At 36.3% G+C, this 20,110-nt stretch overlaps 1 protein-coding gene and 1 long non-coding RNA gene across 2 annotated transcripts in view; both read right to left on the bottom strand.

The window, feature by feature from the left end:
• Positions 1-235: 235 nt before the first annotated feature.
• LOC149848838 (asterix-like protein) overlaps positions 236-20,110 on the bottom strand; it is a 54,360-nt gene continuing 34,485 nt past the window's right edge. Inside the window, exon 3 of the mRNA XM_090012664.1 lies at positions 236-515. Within this exon, the coding sequence (XP_089868790.1) occupies positions 452-515 (64 nt within the window). The 3' untranslated portion in view covers positions 236-451. The remainder of the gene's footprint in view (positions 516-20,110) is intronic.
• LOC149848839 (uncharacterized) lies at positions 15,669-16,553 on the bottom strand. The gene is made up of 3 exons (XR_016433139.1): positions 16,505-16,553; positions 16,094-16,418; positions 15,669-16,001 (listed from the first exon to the last, which is right to left on the bottom strand). It is a non-coding gene; the product is annotated as an uncharacterized LOC149848839 (long non-coding RNA).

The following is a 20,110-nucleotide window of genomic DNA, read 5'->3' as shown; positions in this document are numbered from 1 at the left end:
TCCGGTAAAAAAAAATACTTTTTATTGCAAGGTTTACGTACAATGCAAGCCTTGAAACTTCGGTTTCCAGGTTTATCTAGATAAACATAAAAAAAACTAAACAGATCCACTCCTAAGTTGGTTATGGTACGTACATGAGCATCATGACTACTTGTCAATCAAAACACACACACATGAAAGGAGAACATTGAAATAATGAAAAAGGTCTTGTTTATGTATGCAACTATGCTAGAGATAACAATGAAAGTCGTCCTCTTTTAATAAAATCAAACTAGATCTCACACAAATAGAAGACATAGGAAACCTATTCCATCTAAATCAAAACGTTAAAGAATTGGGAAAAAAGTGACCCCTTTCTTAAGTCTACTGTTATCTCATAGAAATGTTGCAAACTTACAAGCAGTATTTCAGCTTAAAATGAATGATACAATACCATTGCATTGCACGGGTCTTATTTGCCTGCCACCTGTCTTGATGCGGTCAAATAGTTTGTCACCAATCCCATGATAGCAAACCTAGTAAAATCATCAATTATCAACAAGAAATATTATAACGATGAAACAAATAGAGAGTACTAAATGAAGGGCCCAAAAGGGAAGGTTATACACATTTTCCTGCTTTGCATGAACTGCAAGTAGATTCAGTCTAAATAAATTGACCAAAAACTATCTTCTAGTTTACATAGATAATCGAAAACATGCACGAGCATCGGTGAACACACTTTTTCATTGAGATCAATCACAACATTGCTAATGACACATGGACTATGTACATAGACATGGCCACATTTTGGTACAACACAAGAACGATGTAAAACTGGGATGCGAGGACATCTGTGTGTGTGTGTAGGATGCCTATAGCAGACTACTCTCCAGGGCCATCCATAGTTGAAGATGAACAACCCGCAATGCACAGCATGCACGTTAAAACAGATTTAAAAGCAGGCGCTAACCATCGCTAACAGTCGTTTTCACGACTTTGACATTCGCGTGTTGCCCATCGTGTGCAAGTTGACCCGCCTAGGCACAAGAGGGTGTAGGCAGCTACTCCTCTCTCTCTCTCTCTCTCTCTCTCTCTATATATATATATATATATATATATATATATATATATATATATATATACATGAGTAGAGCATAGCCGCTTGAGCACCTACTTAATCAAGCGGGCTGTCCATCACGCGCTTGATGGACGGTCACGTGCAAAAACAAAATAAGCGTTGCTAAAGAAAACAAGTTTTTGCGCTAAAAATACCCTTTAGCGGCGCTTTTTGAGCACTGCTAAAGACTTAGGGACACACGCATCCTTTTGGACATTTAGTGGTGCTCAGAAAGCGCTGCTAATGCCCCTTTGGGCTCGTTTTGACCCGTTTTTTATGGGATTCTTTTGTTTTTGCGCTAGCCGTCCATCCGTCCCATCAAGCGCGCGATGGATGGCCAGCATGATCAAGTAGGTGCTCAAACACCTATTGATCAAGCAGCTAGCTCTGCTCTACATATATATATATATATATATATATAATGTCATCTTAAATACAAATTCTTGAACAATTCTGTCATTATAACAATAAATCTAAGTTGAAGACTGAAATGTAATGCAATTTAATAACAAATGTTAAAAGCAAATGCATACAAGTAAACATAAAATAAACAATTAAAATCATAAAAAGAAATAAATAAAGAGCACGACCAATACATGTTTGTCTCCAAGAAGTATTATGGTGTACCCGGTGTCGTATTGTGTTGGCATAAGACATGTATGGTAAGTGAACTGTATCCAAATACATGTTTTAGTCCACAAAGTGTCATGTGTGCTCGGCGCCGTGTCATGTCGACACAAGACACGCGTGGTAAGTCAAATGCCCATATGACAAAGCATATGGAGCATTTCAGTTTTCTTCTAAACTGCAGAAATGCACTACAATCAGTCTAACAAATAACTGGAAAAGGAAAGCAAAAAAAACTTATTAGAATAGTCACAAAAAACATTCTTATGATCATGTGATGAGTAACATGTAGCATTACACCCATATACCGGATATCCTTAACAATAGAAAGTAGCCTGCCATTTATAAGGGTTAATATTTGTTGCTATTGAAGGCACAAAACTATTGAGTATAAATCACATTCTTTTCATATTTTTTAGATTTTTCATAAATAGGACCTTTTGGATGTGATCTACAATGTTTTTTTAGTGGAAAATGAGTTTTGAATAAGCAGGTTTTTTAAAGGCTTCAAAAATCAATGGCCCACAATGCGTTAAAATTTTACGACTCAAAAATTCATATTTTTAGATCGAAATCTAACAATCCAAGGTTTGATCCTTATCAAACTAACCATGTGAAACACATCTACGTGATCAGATTGAGTCAATAAAACTTGAACCTATGAATTGAGTAACTTTAATAGCACCAAACATTAACCCCATTTATAATTCTAAATTTTAAGTGCTATAGGTGCAGCCACATGCACAACACCCCAGGTTGTTCAATTGTAAGCCCAGAAATGTATGACATGGAACAAAATAAGCATCAGAATGTGTGAAACATTTGACAGAAAGATGATTCACCCATCAAGAAATGAGACCATAAAATGCCACTTACTATTTGCAGATAGAAGACACCAAGCATAACTGTTCTCAACCAATTAGCTGTTAAAATACATGTAATCAATATATATATATATATATATATATATATATTGAAATATACAAATATGTATATCCATCATACCCGATAAGGGTATTCCTGTAATTCTGCCCAATAGGGGCATTGTAGTCATTTTTATATTTTTTCTTCTTTTCTTATTTTTCCTTTTTCTTCCTTTTATTTTTTCTTTTTCTTTTTATGAAATGCATTTAATGCATTCACATTGGGGGTCCCAACTAAGAGTCGTTGGGAGCCCAACAACACCTTGTTGGGCCTCCCAATGTGGTCTCTCTCTCTTTCTTTTCTCCCTCTCTCTTACTCTCCTTTGCCTATAAATAAGTGGGGTCTCTCCCTTTGTAATGTATGGCTTCTTGAAGCCCTTTCTTGTATTTATAAAGATTTTATATTTGCAAGCCATTGTTGGCTTTTGTGTATGTCCATTTTGGACTTGTTCTTTGCTTTCTATGTGTGAATGTCCATTGTAGGACATTGTTATTACTGCGTATTTCATTACATGGTATTAGAGCAAGGTGTATGCTCTTGATTAGTTGACTAGTTATATTTTTCATATTGTATTTCTCTCTTGGTTTGTCTTCTTGAGATTAAAATGAAAGGAGAACAAAAGATTGATCTCTCCTTCAAACTTAATGGTACCAACTAAATGATGTGGGTCGCCGCCACAGAGAACAACCTCAAGGGTAAAAAGCTTTGGGGATATGTCATGAGCACTATTCTGGAACTACAACTCCAACTTACCAAGATGGATGGTGATCAAGAAAAAGAACTTGAAGGAAATGCCCGCATAAAGGCTATTGAAGATCACCAATCTAAAGTTGAAGATTGGGAAAGCAAGCATGCAAAAATTCTTACTTGGTTCATGAACAATGTGGAGCTCAAAATTTTGGCCAGCATTGTTAAATTTCGAATGGCAAATGAAGCATGGTTCTTTATGAAAGGTATGTATACTCAAAAGGACCTTGTTCGTCAATTCTTTCTCCAAGAAAAAATCAGTACTATTAAGCAAGGGGAAATGGGTGTAAGAGATTATTTTAGCACCCTTGGACCCTTATGGGATGAGCTATCCCTACTAGAACCAAACTGGGTCTCTAGTGAAGATGTGGAACTAAGGAGAGAACAAATGGAAAAAGAACACTTTTTTCAATTTCTACATGGGCTTAGGCCCGAATATGAACAAGTTAGATCCTCCCTACTTCATAGATCTAAACTTCTTCCTTTGGAAGATGTTATAGTCGAAATATGCCAAGAAGAAACTCGTCTTAGCATGATTAAGGGAGGAGATGAAGTTTTGGCCGTGTCTAAACTCGGCAATCATGTGAAAGCTTATAAGCCTCCACACTTTGGGAGGCAAAATAACTATAATGGCAACTATAGAAAAGCCATTTGCCATCATTGCCAAGAACCGGATCATATAAGACCTAATTTCCCTAAGGTAAATGAAGCCCCAAAAGGTAAGGTCGCCTCCATTAAAGAAATTTCACAAAAGGAGGAGTCCTTCTCTCTTGCTCAACTATCGGAGGCACTTCAAATTCTACTCAAATCACCATCAACTTCGGGTGCCGCCATAGCTTCTTCTTCTCCTCCAGGTATGTCCTCTTGGATTCTTGATTCTGGAGCTTCCTTTCATATGACCCTACTTGAAAATGGGTTGTCCAATTTGTGTAATAACTCTAAAAACTCTTATGTTTCAATCGCCGATGGTACATCTTTACAAGTAAAAAGTTTTGGAACTTTAAATTTTTTTCAAAGATTTCTTTGTGCCAAACATACGAGTGGTACCTCAACTTAACTTAAATCTCTTTTTTGTTTCTCAAATATGTGATCATGGATGTGAAATCTCCTTCTCAACTAAGGATTGCTCTATACAGGATCTCCGGTCCAGAAAGCAGATTGGGCAAGGCCATAGGAGGGAAGATCTCTATTACATGAGCAACTTGAAACTTCCCACTAATTATTTTTGTAATCATGTCCAAGATAAAAATATTGAAACTTGGCACCAAAGACTTGGACGTTCAAGTTTCTCAAAAATATACTTTCCTTTTGGAAAGAAATTTTGTAATGAGAAACATTTTGTTTGCAAGAATTTTATTTTTAGGAAAATGAAATTCACTCTTTTTTTAAATAGAACTTTTGTGTTCAAAAGACCTTTTGAGTTAGTTCACTCGGATGTATGGGGCCCTTCCCCTGTCATATCGAAAGGAGGATATTCCTATTATGTTACTTTCATTGATAACTACACTAGATATGTGTGGATCTATTTTCTCAATTTAAAATCTGAAGTCTTTGCCTGTTTCAAGAAATTTAATATGATAGTCAAAAATCAATTTTCAAGTAATATTTATACTCTTAGATCTGATTCAGGTGGAGAGTATCTATCAAATGAATTTCAAAATTATTTGGAAACAAATGAAATTTGCCATCAAAGATCATGTCCTAGAAAACGGTCTAACCGAAAGAAAGCATAGACACATTTTGGAAACCACTAGGACACTTCTTATTTTCAAGGAAATTCCAAAAAGTTATTGGGTCGAAGCCGCTTTAATATCAACTTATTTGATAAATAGAATGATATCTTCATCCTTACAAAATAAATCTCCATATAAAAAAAATTTTGAAAGAACACCCGATTTCAATAAATTAAGAATTTTTTGGTGTAAATGTTTTGTCCTTACACATAAAAGAGATAAATTATCTCTTAAGCTATTGAATGTGTTTTCTTAGGATATACCGAAAATCAAAAGGGTTTTAGATGCTTTGACCTTAAAAATAACAAACTATATGTCTCTAAAGATGTAACCTTTTTAGAAAATGAAAATGGTTTTGTGAAAACTAAAGATATTGACGAAAGCGAATATGATTTCTTATTTGACCTTCTTTCTCAAGAAGATGTGACTCCTCAAGAAGAGGAAATTTCTAATGATTTGTTGGATAACCTAGAGGATATTCCTCTTAACAATGTTGAAAATGAAAGTGATAGACCAATTCAAACATATGTTAGGCATGGTCAACAAGTTCCCATGAGTGCCTTAGAAAAATACTCTCAAGGTTCCGATATAGAAGAAACCTCTTTAAGGAGATCCGGCCGAATCTCCAATCTTCCTAATAGATTTGTTTCCTATGAGTCTCTGACACAAAAGTATAGAGCGTGTCTAATTGCGTTACACTCTTTTCATGAACCGTCACATTATAATGAAGCCAAAAATATTCCCTAGTGGGTTGAAGCCATGAACTTAGAACTTAGTGCCAAAAACCTGAGAAATAACCTCATTACCCACTAGGAAGAAAGCTATTGGATGTAGATGGGTCTTCAAAATTAAAACTAAAAGTGGTGGGTCATTAGAACGCTATAAAGCCCGGTTGGTAGCCAAGGGATACACTCAAGAATACGGTATAGACTATGAAAAAACCTTCGCTCCCGTAACTAGGATGACTAGTGTTAGGACTCTTATTGCGGTTGCGTCAGTTAAAAAATAGCCTATTTATCAATTAGATGTTAAGAATGCATTCCTAAATGGGGAATTAAATAAAGAGGTCTACATGGATCCTCCACCTGGAGTATGTATTGGTGAAAATAAAATTCTCAAACTTAAAAAGGCACTATATGGTTTAAAACAAGCTCCAAAGGCTTGGCATGATAGATTTAGCAATATAATGACAAGTTTAAATTTTCGTTCATGTTATACTGACACTACTTTATTTGTGAAAAATGTAGGGTCTTCAGTAGTTATTCTACTACTTTATGTTGATGACATGATCAACACTGGAAGTGATGAGCAAGGAATCAATGATATTAAGAAAGTTTTAAAAGAAAATTTTGACATGTTTAACCTTGGTATTGAAGTAGTGTACTCTCCCCGAAGGTACATTCTCTCTCAGATGAAACTTATTGCTGACATTTGTTCCAAGTCTAGCATCTCAGACGATAAGAAGACAGAAACCCCTGAGGTTATCAATGCAAAGTTGAGGTTGGAAGATGGAACACTTCTCGAGGATCCTACTCCCTACCACCAACTTGTTGGATCTCTGACATACTTATCCATCACTCGGCCAGACATAGCTCATGCAGTTCACTCAGTCAGTTTCAACATGCACCTACAACTGTGCATATGAGTGCAGTCTTAAAAATAGTCAGATACATTAAAAACACCATAACTAAGGCAGTTTTTTTTTCTTCCTCATCATCACTTAATTTAATTGCTTATACTAATGCTGATTGAGGAGGAAATCCAAATGATAGAGTCTCAACTACTGGTTTTTGTGTTTTCTTAGGTGACTATGATTTCCTCGAGATGCAAGAAGCAGCAAAAAGTATCATTGTCCTTAACTAAAGCGAAGTAACGTGCAATGGCCACTACAACCATGGAGCTTATGTGGCTTAGAAGTCTCCTCAGTGATATGGGCATAGTCATCTCTACTCCTTCGAAGATGTGTTGTGACCAGAGTTACTGGAAGCGCTTAGGCATATGGAGAAGCGCGCTTCCCCGATACACGCTTCGGAAGCACGAAACATCGTGCTTCCGAAATGCGTGGTGAAGCGTCCCCCTTCTTTGGGAAGTGTGCTTCCCTTTTATGGGAAGAGCGCTTCCCCCACGCTTCGCCATCGTTTCCCCCACGCTTCCCCATTTTTCATTTTTTCCGCTTCCCCCTCGCTTCCTAAGTCGCTTCCAAGATGGTTCATAATTTTCTTCTAAGTGGTCCCACGCTTCCTAAATTTTTTAAAGTGCCTCGCTTCCCGCTCTCGCTTCCCGTATCGTTTCCCGCTCCTGCTTTCTCGATTGGTAACTCTGATTGTGACAACAAAAGTGCAATTTATATCGCAAGCAATCACACCTTCCATGAGCATACTAAACACATTGAGATGGATTGTCACTATGTTCGTGATGAATACCTAAGAGGAACCATAACACTGCCTTACGCTACTTCCGAGTACCAGTTGGCGGACTTCTTCACTAAAGCTCTTGCTGCTCCGCGTTTAATGTTCATTCTCAACAAGCTTTCGGTTATATCTCCGTAAAGCTTGAGGGAGGGTGTTAAAATACATGTAATCAATATATATATATATATATATATATATATATATATATATATATATTGAAATATATATATATATATATCCATCATACCCAATAAGGTTATTCCTATAATTCTGCCCAATAGGGGCATTGTAGTCATTTTTATATTTTTTCTTCTTTTCTTATTTTTCCTTTTTCGTCCTTTTATTTTTTCTTTTTCTTTTTATGAAATGCATTTAATGCATTCACATTGGGGTCCCAACTAAGAGTCGTTGGGGGCCCAACGACACCTTGTTGGGCCTCCCAATATGGTCTCTCTCTGTTTCTTTTCTCCCTCTCTCTCACTCTCCTTTGCCTATAAATAAGTGGGGTCTCCCCCTTTGTAATGTATGGCTTCTTGAAGCCCTTTCTTGCATTTATAAAGATTTTATGTTTGCAAGCCATTGTTGGCTTTTGTGTATGTTCATTTTGGACTTGTTCTTTGCTTTCTATGTGTGAATGTCCATTGTAGGACATTGTTATTACTTCCGCATATTTCATTACATTAGCAACCACTTAAAAGCAACACTATAAAAGGACGTAGAGACTAGACCTGAAATCAGACAGCACAACTTGGTTCAAATCTAGGTATTTTCTAACATAATCAGGTCAAGGATTAAGTGATCAGGGCCAAAATTACCGAAAGCCTCTTAGATAGGTGGGAAGCTCGCTTCGGAAGCCAGATACTCCTCGCTTCCAAAACTTGATGAGAATCTCGATTCTCCCATGCTTCTCTTATGCTTTTTACACGCTTCATCTATTCTTCTTATATGTTCTCTCACTCTGCTTTTCATGTTTTTTACGTGTTTCATCCCATGCTTCTCACTCACTTCCATGTGCTTTCTCTAAATTGGCAGTCATCATTTTTAGATTTTGTTAAAAATTTAATTTATATTAAAAAATCTTGAAATTTAAGAATAATCACTTTTATTTTAGTTTTTATTTGTGTTCCATTTCGATTCTCATTCAATTCTTATATTGTTTTCTTATTCCTCGCTTCCCGCTTCCTATACATTTTAAAATGCATCGCTTCTCGCTTCCGCTTTCTGTATTGTTTCCCGCTTCTGCTTCCTAGTCTAACAACCTTGATCACGGTCCAATATAACTTGATAAAGAGAAACAAAATAATCCACAACTTCACTATGCATGCACTAAAACCTAGTTGCCACAACTGTCGCAATAGATTAGATTTGATCTTGTTAAAATATCAGGGGCTTTTTGGTCATTTCATATATTATACTTTAGCACAGTTCATTAGGGACTGAAAAGTCTTTTAGTTTTTTAGTTTTTTGTTTTTTTCTATTTTTTGTTTTTTGAATTTTATGTAGTCGTTGGGGAGCTGACAGTCCAATGCATGTTGGACTGCCCACCTTTTGTGAGAGCAAGTGAGGCTCTATAAATAGAGCCTCACTTCTTATTGTAAGCCAATGCTTGTGAAAACATTTTTGTGTGAATATATGAAATTCCTTTTTGGCTTTAAGCCTTGTGCTATTTTGTGAAAGTGATGTTCGGTATCTCCTTCGTGAGATTGTTATTGGTCCATTAGTGACCATTTTTATTCGTGCACTTGTGTAGCCTTTCATTGGCATTGTAATAGTGCACTCTTGTTTTATTACATGGTATCAAAGCTAAGGTCTTTAAAAAAGCTTTCTTAGTGATCCTTCGTGTGGTAGTGCCCTTTACGCTCGTGCTAGCCGCTTCTCTATTCAAATTTTTTGCAATTCATTGTGGGAGAAAGATATTCCGCCTCCGTCATCATATACAAGCTAAATGAGAACATCTATTTGATGTGGAAGACGACAATGGAGAATCACATTAAAGGCAAAAAGCTATGGGGCTTTGTTAGTGGCTCCATTAATGAACCCCAACTCAAATTGATTAGAAGAAAAAGAGATCAAGTCAAAATATTGTCCAAAGAAGAAAAGAAAAAGGCTTTACAAGAATACCAAGATAAGTTGGAAGATTGGAAAGCAAGCAATGCTCAAATCCTCTCATGGTTCATGAATACCATGGAATTTAAGATTGCCACCAACATCATCAAGTTCAAGAAGGCATGTTCTTAAAGAATTCCTTCGTCCAAAAGGACATGGCTAAACTATATTACCTCCTGGACAAAGTACGTAATGCTAAATAAGGAGATAAAAGTGTGAGATTTCTATAGGGTTTTGTCTCCTATTTGGGATGAATTAGCAATGTTAGAACCTAAATGGAAAGGTTCGGCTATTGAAATGAGAAAAGCTCAAATAGAAAGAGAATCTTTTCTCTTTCCTTTATGGCCTCCGGCCGAAATTTGAACAAGTTAGGTCTTCTTTACTTCATAGGACCTCAATTCCTTCTATAAGTGATGCTCTTGCGTAAATTTGCCAAGAGGATGTAATGAAATACGTGAAAATAAATACAATGTCCTAAAATGGACATTCACACATAGAATGCAAAGATCAAATCCACAATGGACATACACAAAAGCCAACAATGACTTGCAAACATAAAAATGTTATAAAAGCAAGAAATGGGCTTCAAGAAGCCTTACAATGCAAAGGACCCCTTTATTTATAGACGAGAGAGAGTGGGAGAAAAGGGAGGAGTGGGCATTGGGGGGGCCAACAAGGAGTCGTTGGGCCCCCAACGACTCTTGGTTGGGACCCCAATGCAACATGCATTTAATGCATGTACAATAAAATTAAAAAAGGAAAAATAAAAATAATAAAGGGAAAAAAGAAAAAGAAGAAAAACATGAAAAAGGCTGAAATGCCCCTATTGGGCAGAATTACAAAAATACCCTTGGTCAGGTATGATGGTATATATATATATATATATATATATATATATATATATATATATATATATATATATATATATATATATATATATATATATATATTTTTTTTTTAAAACCCTCCCTCAAGCTTTACGAGGACATGACCGAAAGCTTGTTGAGAAGGAACATAAAACGAAGAGCAGCAAGAGCTTTGGTGAAGAAGTCCGCCAACTGGTACTCAGATGTAACATACAGCAAAGCTATAGTCCCTCTTAGATATTCATTACGAACACAGTGGCAGTCTATCTCAATATGTTTAGTACGCTCATGGAAGGTGTGATTGCTTGCGATGTAAATGGCACTTTTATTGTCACAGCACATCTTCGAAGGTGTAGAGATAATTATGCCCATATCACTGAGGAGACTTCTAAGCCACACAAGCTTCATAGTTGTAGTAGTCATTGCACGATATTCCGCTTCCGTTGAGGACAACGATACTTTTTGTTGTTTCTTGCATCTTCAAGAAATCATAGTCACCTAAGAATACACAGAAACCAGTAGTTGAGACTCTGTCATTGGGATTTCCTCCCCAATCAGCATCAGTATAAGCAATTAAATCAAGTGACGAAGAAGAAGAAAAAAACTCTCTTAGTTATAGTATTTTTAATGTATCTGATAATTCTTAAGACTGCACTCATGTGCACGGTTGTAGGTACATGTTGAAACTAACTGACTGAGTGAACTGCATGAGCTATGTCTGGCCGAGTGATGGATAAGTACGTCAAAGACCCAACGAGTTGGCGGTAGGGAGTAGGATCTTCGAGAAGAGTTTCATCTTCCAACCTCAACTTTGCATTGATAACTTCAGGGTTTCTATTTTCTTGTTATCTAAAATGTCAAACTTTGAACAAATGTCAGCAGCAAGTTTCATCTGAGAGAAAATGTACCCTCGTGGAGAGTATGTTACTTCAATACCTAAAAAATATCTTAAGAAACCAAGATCAGACATGTCAAAATTTTCTTTTAAAACTTTCTTAATATCACTTGTTGAGATTAAGAAGTTTTAAGTTTTAAGTTTATTTGATATTGTTGAGAATAGGTGGTTTTTAGTTAAGTCTTTTTATATTAGAGGCTATTTGAAATTATGTTTTCATAATGGGCTTAGATGTAATTATTCCTTTTAGCCTCTCTCTATTTAACATAGAGAGAAGCCCTAATAAAAAAGTGAATGTGTTTTCTTCTCTGTGCAGCCGTCTCTCCCTCTCACTCTCTCTTCTATCTTTTCCTCTATCTCTCTCTCTCTACCTAGGGTTTGGTGCTTCTTTCAACATGGTATCAGAGCCATCAATCGTGGGAGCGTGATTTATCGTGATCAAACTATCATGGGAGCGTGATCGAAAAGCATTTGTTAATAAGGTCAGCTGGTTAGGTTTCTGTGTAAGATCTGATGACAGATCTGGAGATCTGTCATCAGATCTAAGGAAGCAAGATGTGTGTCTCCCTGCAGTTCTGGTAGCTCCTCTTTTCTTTTTTGAGATTCCCTGTTGCCCAGAAAATCCCTGCCCTGTTGCCGAGATTTCCCTGTTGCCGAGATTCCCTACCCTGATTTTCTGCTGTGATGCCGTGATTCCTTGTTGAGTTTATCTCTGCCGTGATGCCTTGATTTCCTGCACTGTATAGTTGCCGAGTCCTTTGAAGTTCTATGTTTCTGCGTGCTCAAGTTATCACTGGTTGTAAATCTGGAAAGTGTGTGCTGTCTCAGATTTTATTTGGTGAGTAGGTGTCGTGATTTGGTTGGCTGGAAATCACGTGTCGTGATTTGGGTGGCTGAATATTAGCAGCCCAGGTTCCCTGCTGTGTCATGATCTGGTTGGCTGGAAAGTGTGTGCTGTGAAAGCAGTATGTTATTTTTTTTGGTGAGCAGGTGTCGTGATTTGGTTGGCTGGAAATCACGTGTCGTGATTTGGTTGGCTGAATATTAGCAGTCTCAAGGTCCTGTCATTCTTAAATCTTTAATTGCCGAGATAAAAACTCAATTTGATGTATGTGTTAAAATTGTTCGCACTGATAATGCTCTTAAGTTCAAATCCAAAGACTTACTTCAATTCTATTCTGGTAATGGGATTCAACCTCAATTTACATGTCCCGATACCTCCCAGCAAAATGGGGTGGCTGAGAGGAAACATAGAAAAATCCTTAATGTTGCTCGGTGCCTTATGATTCAATCCAATATGCCTGCTTCATACTGGGGCGATGCGGTTCTGGCAGCCGGTTTTCTGATAAATCGCATGCCGTCAAGCTCTGTAGAAGACCAGATCCCTATTCAAATTCTCCATCCAGAGGCTCCTCTCTTCCCTATCCCCCCTAAAGTTTTTGGATGTGTGTGTTTTGTGCATAAGTTGGGTCCGGATCGAGATAAACTTGTTGCGCAGTCTATTAAATGTGTTTTCCTTGGGTATCCTAAGAACCAAAAAGGATATCGTTGCTACGACCCTATATCTCATAAAGAGTATGTTAGTGCGGACGTTACCTTCTTTGAGTCTATTCCGTATTTTTCAAGTACTACTCCCAGACTACAGGAGAGCCTTGGTGATGTCCTTCCTCTGCTGATTCCTCCCTTTCCGTTAGAGTCGCTTCCTCCTCAGTCCTTGGTTCAAGTGTCGGGTGTGTCTTGCTTCCGAAACCCTCCCATAGTCTATACGCACAGAGTGCCTCCTATCTCCATGCCGCCATCACCTCCTTCTCCTCAGGTAAGTATTTCTGAGCAAACTGTTGCCCCTACATCTGATGTTGATCTTCCCATTGCTCTGCGCAAGGGAAAGAGACAGTGCACTCTTTACCCCATCACGCAATTTGTATCAGAAGCTAATCTTGGGGCTGAGGAGGAAGTCACTGGGATGCAGCTATGATGGTTCTTCGGTATTTAAAGTCATCTCCTGGTAAAGGTCTGTTGTTTAAACGGAATCCATCTTTGGATGTGGTTGCTTACACTGACGCAGATTACGCAGGATCTGTCAAAGATAGGAAGTCAACATCTGGATTTTGTGTGTTTGTGGGAGGAAATCTTGTTACCTGAAGGAGTAAGAAACAAACCGTTATAGCCAGGTCGAGTGCTGAATCTGAATACCGAGCAATGGCCCAGACTACAGCTGAGATTATGTGGGTAAAATCAGTCTTGACCGAGCTTCAGGAGAAAGTATCCCTACCTATGTTGATGATGTGTGACAATAGGGTTGCTACATATATTGCCAACAACCCAGTGTTTCATGAAAGGACTAAACATATTGAAGTTGACTGTCACTATGTTCGTGACCTGGTTCAAGCTGGGTTTATCTGCACCGATCATGTATCTTCCGAAGATCAAGTAGCGGATGTTTTTACCAAAGCCCTGGCGAAACCAAATTTCTCAAAATGTTGTGACAAGCTGAGCATGATTGATATTTATGCTCCAGCTTGAGGGGGAGTGTTGAGATTAAGAAGTTCTAAGTTTTAAGTTTATTTGATATTGTTGAGAATAGGTGGTTTTTAGTTAAGTCTTTTTATATTAGAGGTTATTTGAAATTATGTTTCCATAATGGGCTTAGATGTAATTATTCCTTTTAGCCTCTCTCTATTTAACATAGAGAGAAGCCCTAATAAAAAAGTGAATGTGTTTTCTTCTCTGTGCAGCTGTCTCTCCATCTCACTCTCTCTTCTATCTTTCCCTCTATCTCTCTTTCTCTACCTAGGGTTTGGTGCTTCTTTCAACATCACTAATTATTTGCTCATCACTTCCAGTGATGATCATATCATCAACATAAAGCAGTAGAATAACTAATGAGGACCCTGCACTTTTCATAAACAAAGCAGTGTCAGTATAACATGAACGAAAGTTTAAACTTGTCATTATATTGTTAAATCTATCATGCCAAGCCTTTGGAGCTTGTTTCAAACCATACAATGATTTGTTAAGTTTGAGAATTTTATTTTTACTAATACATACTCCTGGTGGAGGATCCATGTAGACCTCTTCATTTAATTCACCATTTAGGAATGCATTATTAACATCTAATTGATAAATAGGCCATTTTTTAATTGAAGCAACCGCAATAAGAATCCTAACACTAGTCATTCTAGCTACGAGAGCGAAAGTTTCTTCATAGTCAATGTCGTATTCTTGGGCGTATCCTTTGGCTCCCAACCGGGCTTTATAGCGTTCTAATGACCCATTACTTTTAGTTTTGATTTTGAAGACTCATCTACATCCAATAGATTTCTTTCCAATGGGTAATGAGGTTATTTGCCAAGTTTTTGCCTTTTCAAGGGCACTAAGTTCTAAGTTCATGGTTCAACCCACTGAAGAATATTTTTGGCTTCATTATAATGAGATGGTTCATGAAAAGAGTGTAACGCAATTAGGCACGCCCTATATTTTTGTGTTAGAGACTCATAGGAAACAAACCTATTAGGAGGATTAGAGATTCGGCTGAATCTTCTTAAAGAGGTTTCTTCTATGTTGGTACCAGTTAAGCAAAAGTAGAATTTGAGGAATATCCTCAAATTGTTAAGGTTCAATGACATCACTTTCATTTTCAACATTGTTAAGAGGAATATCCTCTTGGTCATTCAACAAATCATTAGAAACAACCTCTTCTTGAAGAGTCATATCTTCTTGAGGAAGAAGATCAAACAAGAAAGCATACTCGCTTTCATTAATATCTTTTGTTTTCTCAAAACCATTTTCATTTTCTAGGAAGGTTACATATTTAGAAACATATAGTTTGTTGCTTTTGGGGTAGAAGCATCTAAAACCTTTTTTTATTTTCTCCATATCCTAAAAAAACACATTCAATAGCTTTAGGAGATAATTTATCTCTTTTATGCAGTGTTGTGAAAAGCGTTGAGGCGTAGCGAGGCACTCCACCAAAATATGAGGCGAGGCGTAAGCCTCGAGCCGCAAAGCGTAAGCCTCAAAAAAAATTAAACTTAAAAAAAAACTATAAAAATGATCTAAAATTATAAATAAATAAGAAATGCTTTATTGATGAAGCGCCAACCAACACGAAATTAAAAATCTCAAATAAATACGAAAAAAATATGATATTAACATGTAAAAGTAACATTAATGCAACAACTTGATCTATATAAGTATCTAATTGCATAAATATGAGCATTCATTAAATAAAAAACTAACATTAACAACAAAATGCATATTAGCACTAACAACATCATGTCATAATTAAAAAATGCATGTTAACATTAACAACCAAATGTTAATGTATTTGTCCAGAATTCTTCAAAATGAGAGTGTTAACATTCACAATTACAACTGAAAGTCCCAAAAAACATATAAATGGCCAATAGCTCTATGATATGAATTAGGACCTAGGCTCTTGTTGTGTCTCGTCATCATCAATATTTAAGTCTTCAATATCATCATCTGAAGAATCCATATAAATAGTTTTTTCTTCATCTTCATTCTCTGACTCTTCATCATCTACACTTTCTTCGTCCACGTCCTCAATTACTTCTTTTGCTTTTCTTTTTCCTTCAATAAAAAAACATGTATTAAATATTTATGTTATGTAATTAAAAAAATACATTTATAATCATAGCTAGGTAAAAGGAATATAACTTTACCTCGATCTCTTGAAGACATGTCTTGCCTAGAACCACTTTGTGAAACATGAGGTGAAGTGACTTTTTCAATAGGCACATGCTCAATGGCATTTATGTCGAAGTTCGGATCCAACCATGAATCCTCCAACCAATTGGGATCACTTGGCAACACTGGATCTTCCTTCTCCACAATCCACTCATCGTTTGAGTCTATATGATCTAGACATATAGGGTCTTTGGTAGCCCTCCTCTTCATATTTCTCTCTCTTAATTTCATATTGTACATTACAAAAACCAATGCATTCATCTTCTCTTGTTCAAGTCTATTCCTTCGTTTTGTATGCACCTATAATTTCAAATCATTGATAATCAAATATAAGATAATTAAACATATAAAAATGTATTTCAAAAATAAAATACAAAGTCACAAACCAATGAGAAAGTACTCCAATTCCTCTTACAGCCCGATGCACTGCATGTCAAACTTAAAATTCGAATTGCAAAATTCATCAACTCAAGATTTTCGTGCCCAAATGAACTCCACCAATCAGTTGCATTCAAATAAAATAATAAAAAATTGATAAAAACATTAAGAATGTCATAATTAACAAAAACATAAAAAAAATATTGACAAATAACAACATAATTGCAAACTTACTAGGACTTTTTAATTTTCCTGTTGTAACAGTTGCCTCTCTGCCAAACAAGCCCTTTGCCTTTTTAAATGCATCGATTTGTGTTGTAATTTTCAACCGAATATTTGCATCAGAAACTAATTTTTCAACACAATCATAAAAGCCACCCATAACTTCTCCATCAGGGTTGAAGTTGTCAGCATAATGAAAATGTGGATTTAAATAATAGGCAGTTGCATGCAAAGGCTTATGAAGTTGCAAGTCCCATCGTCTATCGATGATATCCCAAATAGGTTTATATTATCTTTGGACATTGTCAAGGTTTGAAGCAATTTCCTCCTTTGCTCTATCCATTGCCTCATACAAAAATCTCATAGCAGGTTCGTCTGCATCAACGAATCGCAACACTTTGACGAGAGGTAGTGTAGCTTTAATTGCATATGATATGGCAGCCCAAAACTTATGATCATTAAGAACAATACAAGAAATGTTCTTAGCATCAGATTTCTTATAGTAATTAGATGTTCTGAAATTTGAAGATAAGAACATCGACTTTAACTCTTTTTTATAACATCCAATACTATGAAGTGTAAGATATGTTGTTGCAAAACGAGTGACGGCTGGACGCAGAAGTTCTTTCTTCTTTGTGAATTTTCTCATTAAATTTAATACCCATGCATGACTATAAATGTATCTTGTAATTTTTTTTGCCTTTTCCACTATATCTTTAAAAATTGATATCTTTCCAATATCTTCTAACATAAGATCCAAGCAGTGGGCTGCACATGGTGTCCAAAAACATGTTTTTTCTGCTGTTAACATATTTCCAGCTGCCACATAATTTGGTGCATTATCTGTAATGAATTGACCACATTACTTTCACAAACTTCTTTAACAACTTCTTCAAACAACTGACACAAATTCGCACCAGTTTTTTCCATGTCGCTGATGTCAACGGACTTCAAAAATACTGTCCCAAATGAGTTGTTCACAAGAAAATTAATTAAGTTTCTTCATTTCCCATTTGTCCAACCATCTGCCATAATACTGCAACCAACCTTTGGTCACTCTTTTTTGAACTCTTTCAAAATTTCATGAGTACAATCTACCTCGTCCTTCAAAATCCAAGTTCTGATCTCATGATAAGAAGGTGGTTTGAACCCTCGCCCATAATTTGCAATAGCTTCTACCATTGCACCAAAATATGGACCGTTGCAAAGATTAAATGATAAGGCATTTGCATAAAAAAATCTACCAATGGCACGACATACATTTTTTCTTTCATCCATTTTAAAAGCAGTGTTTATTGTGGTTTGTTGTGCTTCTTTGTTCACAAAAAGGTCCATAGGACTAGCTGCACTTGTTTTTGCATCACTACCTGATCCACTAGCTTCTTTATTCACATTATCGCCGGTTGATGATCCAAAATAAACACTTCTCCCGATATTCAACTTGTTTTACTCTAACTCTTCTTTCTTTAGCCTCTGATCCTTTAGATGATTCTGAAAAAATCTTTTCACGTCAGGTGGAACCGCTTCGCACATGCTTACACCATGCTTTGTGCCAGCTAAGTGATGTTTTAGCCTATAGATGCCTCCTGTAGTCTGTTTATGACAGTAATTGCAAATTACATGTCCTACGAGTTTGGGATCTTTAGTAGGATTTGGAACTTTAACTCCATGATCTCATCCTACATCTTTTGCCATTGTTCAACTGCAAAAATACATAACACAAAATATATATTAACATCATGCATTTTGCTGACCACATTACATGAAAACAAATGCAAAATAGACAATCTTGGTGTAAAAGCTATATACGAATCCTAGAAAAAAACATAATTGATGAGAAAAAAATAATAAATATAATTAGGTCAGTTTTTTAATTGGGTCTCAAAGTTCATTCAATAATGCACACTTATAGCCACACACACACATAGTAGAGATAGAGTGGAGGTGGTTTGGATCCCAGATTTCTTCTCAAAAACAAAAAGAAAACACCAACCAACTCCGGAGATCAACCCCAAGAAATTGTGAAAATGCCAGGAAAAAAAAACATATATTGAATATGCTAAACAGAGGTCACCATTATGTTTGAATATTTCAGATGCTTAACATAAGAAAGGGGGAATATATGGAAAATTCCCAATCAGAGGACTGAGATCTTTTGATTCCAGCAATTCGACAGGGATAAAAAATACATATTTTAATGAAACTTAAAATATCTGAATCAAATGAGTTCACACAAATCAACACCAAAAAAAAAAAGATGAAACTTAATAAAAAGAGGAACCCACTAATTCTAATGAACGAAATCAGTCAACAGGGAAAGAAAACATACCAATTACATTTAAAGATAAAAATGGTATCATTTCATTCATATTTAGATGCAAAATAACATAAAAACAAAGTAACATATTGTTAAGAAACAAACACATCTACGTATAAATCACAAAAAGCAACTAGAAAGAAAGACAGAGAAACAAAATAAAATCGAAAAGGGTAGAAGAAAACCCAGAAAATCGTTTCAGAAGAAAAATGCTTTGGAGTTTCAGGCACACTGATACAGAACATTTGATTAAGTAATGCATGCAATAAGTGATAAGATATTTAGAGTATGAGCAAAAAATTGCACCCACGGGAAACGTAAAAGGTCCCTTGCTAAAATTCCTTACACACACCAATTTATCAGAATTTCAATTGTGTGTTCTCGTGAATTAAAGAAGAAAACTAGCACCACAAATCTACAATTGCAACATAGTAAATAAAAACCAAATCAATGCATGCTTAAACAATTCAGGACATCGCATATTTGATTGCATACCAAGAAATCATCATCGCTACAATTATCCAAATAAAATTAGAAAAGGTCGTACATCCAAAGAGAGTTTCGCCTCGTGAAGCAGTATAAAGGCATTAATTAATAAACAAAAAAAAAACATGCTGCAGTCAGGGCTGGGCTAGGACTGGGCTGAGCTACAAAAATGGATAAAAATCTATTTCATATGGAATCAGGGCTGGGGTAGGACTGGGCTTTTAAAAAAAAAATTAACTGTTTCGGGAGGCAGGACTGGGCTACAGCCAAGTCCTGCCCCCCCCTAGCTACGCCCCTGGTTAATCAAAAAAAAACAAAAAAGTCATACCAGAACATCAAAATCCGAACTACAATATATAAAACTCAAACCCTAGAATTCCTCATAAAAGCAAAAGAGCCCCGTGAATTATAGGGTTTTTCTTTCTCCGTAAGAAAACAACAGCAATAGGAAAGGATCGAGGAAAATAATCGATGCGATATAGAAAGAAGATAAGGATGATGATGAGAATAATAGGAATAAGAATAAGAAGATGATGAAGAAGAAAGAGGAGGAGAAGGGATTTTCGCACCTCGACGCCTTTCCCCTGAA

This window comes from Nuphar pumila, chromosome 1 (assembly GCF_984573655.1).
Source record: "Nuphar pumila chromosome 1, dmNupPumi1.hap1.1, whole genome shotgun sequence".
Lineage (NCBI taxonomy): Eukaryota > Viridiplantae > Streptophyta > Magnoliopsida > Nymphaeales > Nymphaeaceae > Nuphar > Nuphar pumila.
The sequence above is the reverse complement of the archived record's forward strand: the minus strand, read 5'-3'. Positions and strand labels throughout refer to the sequence as shown.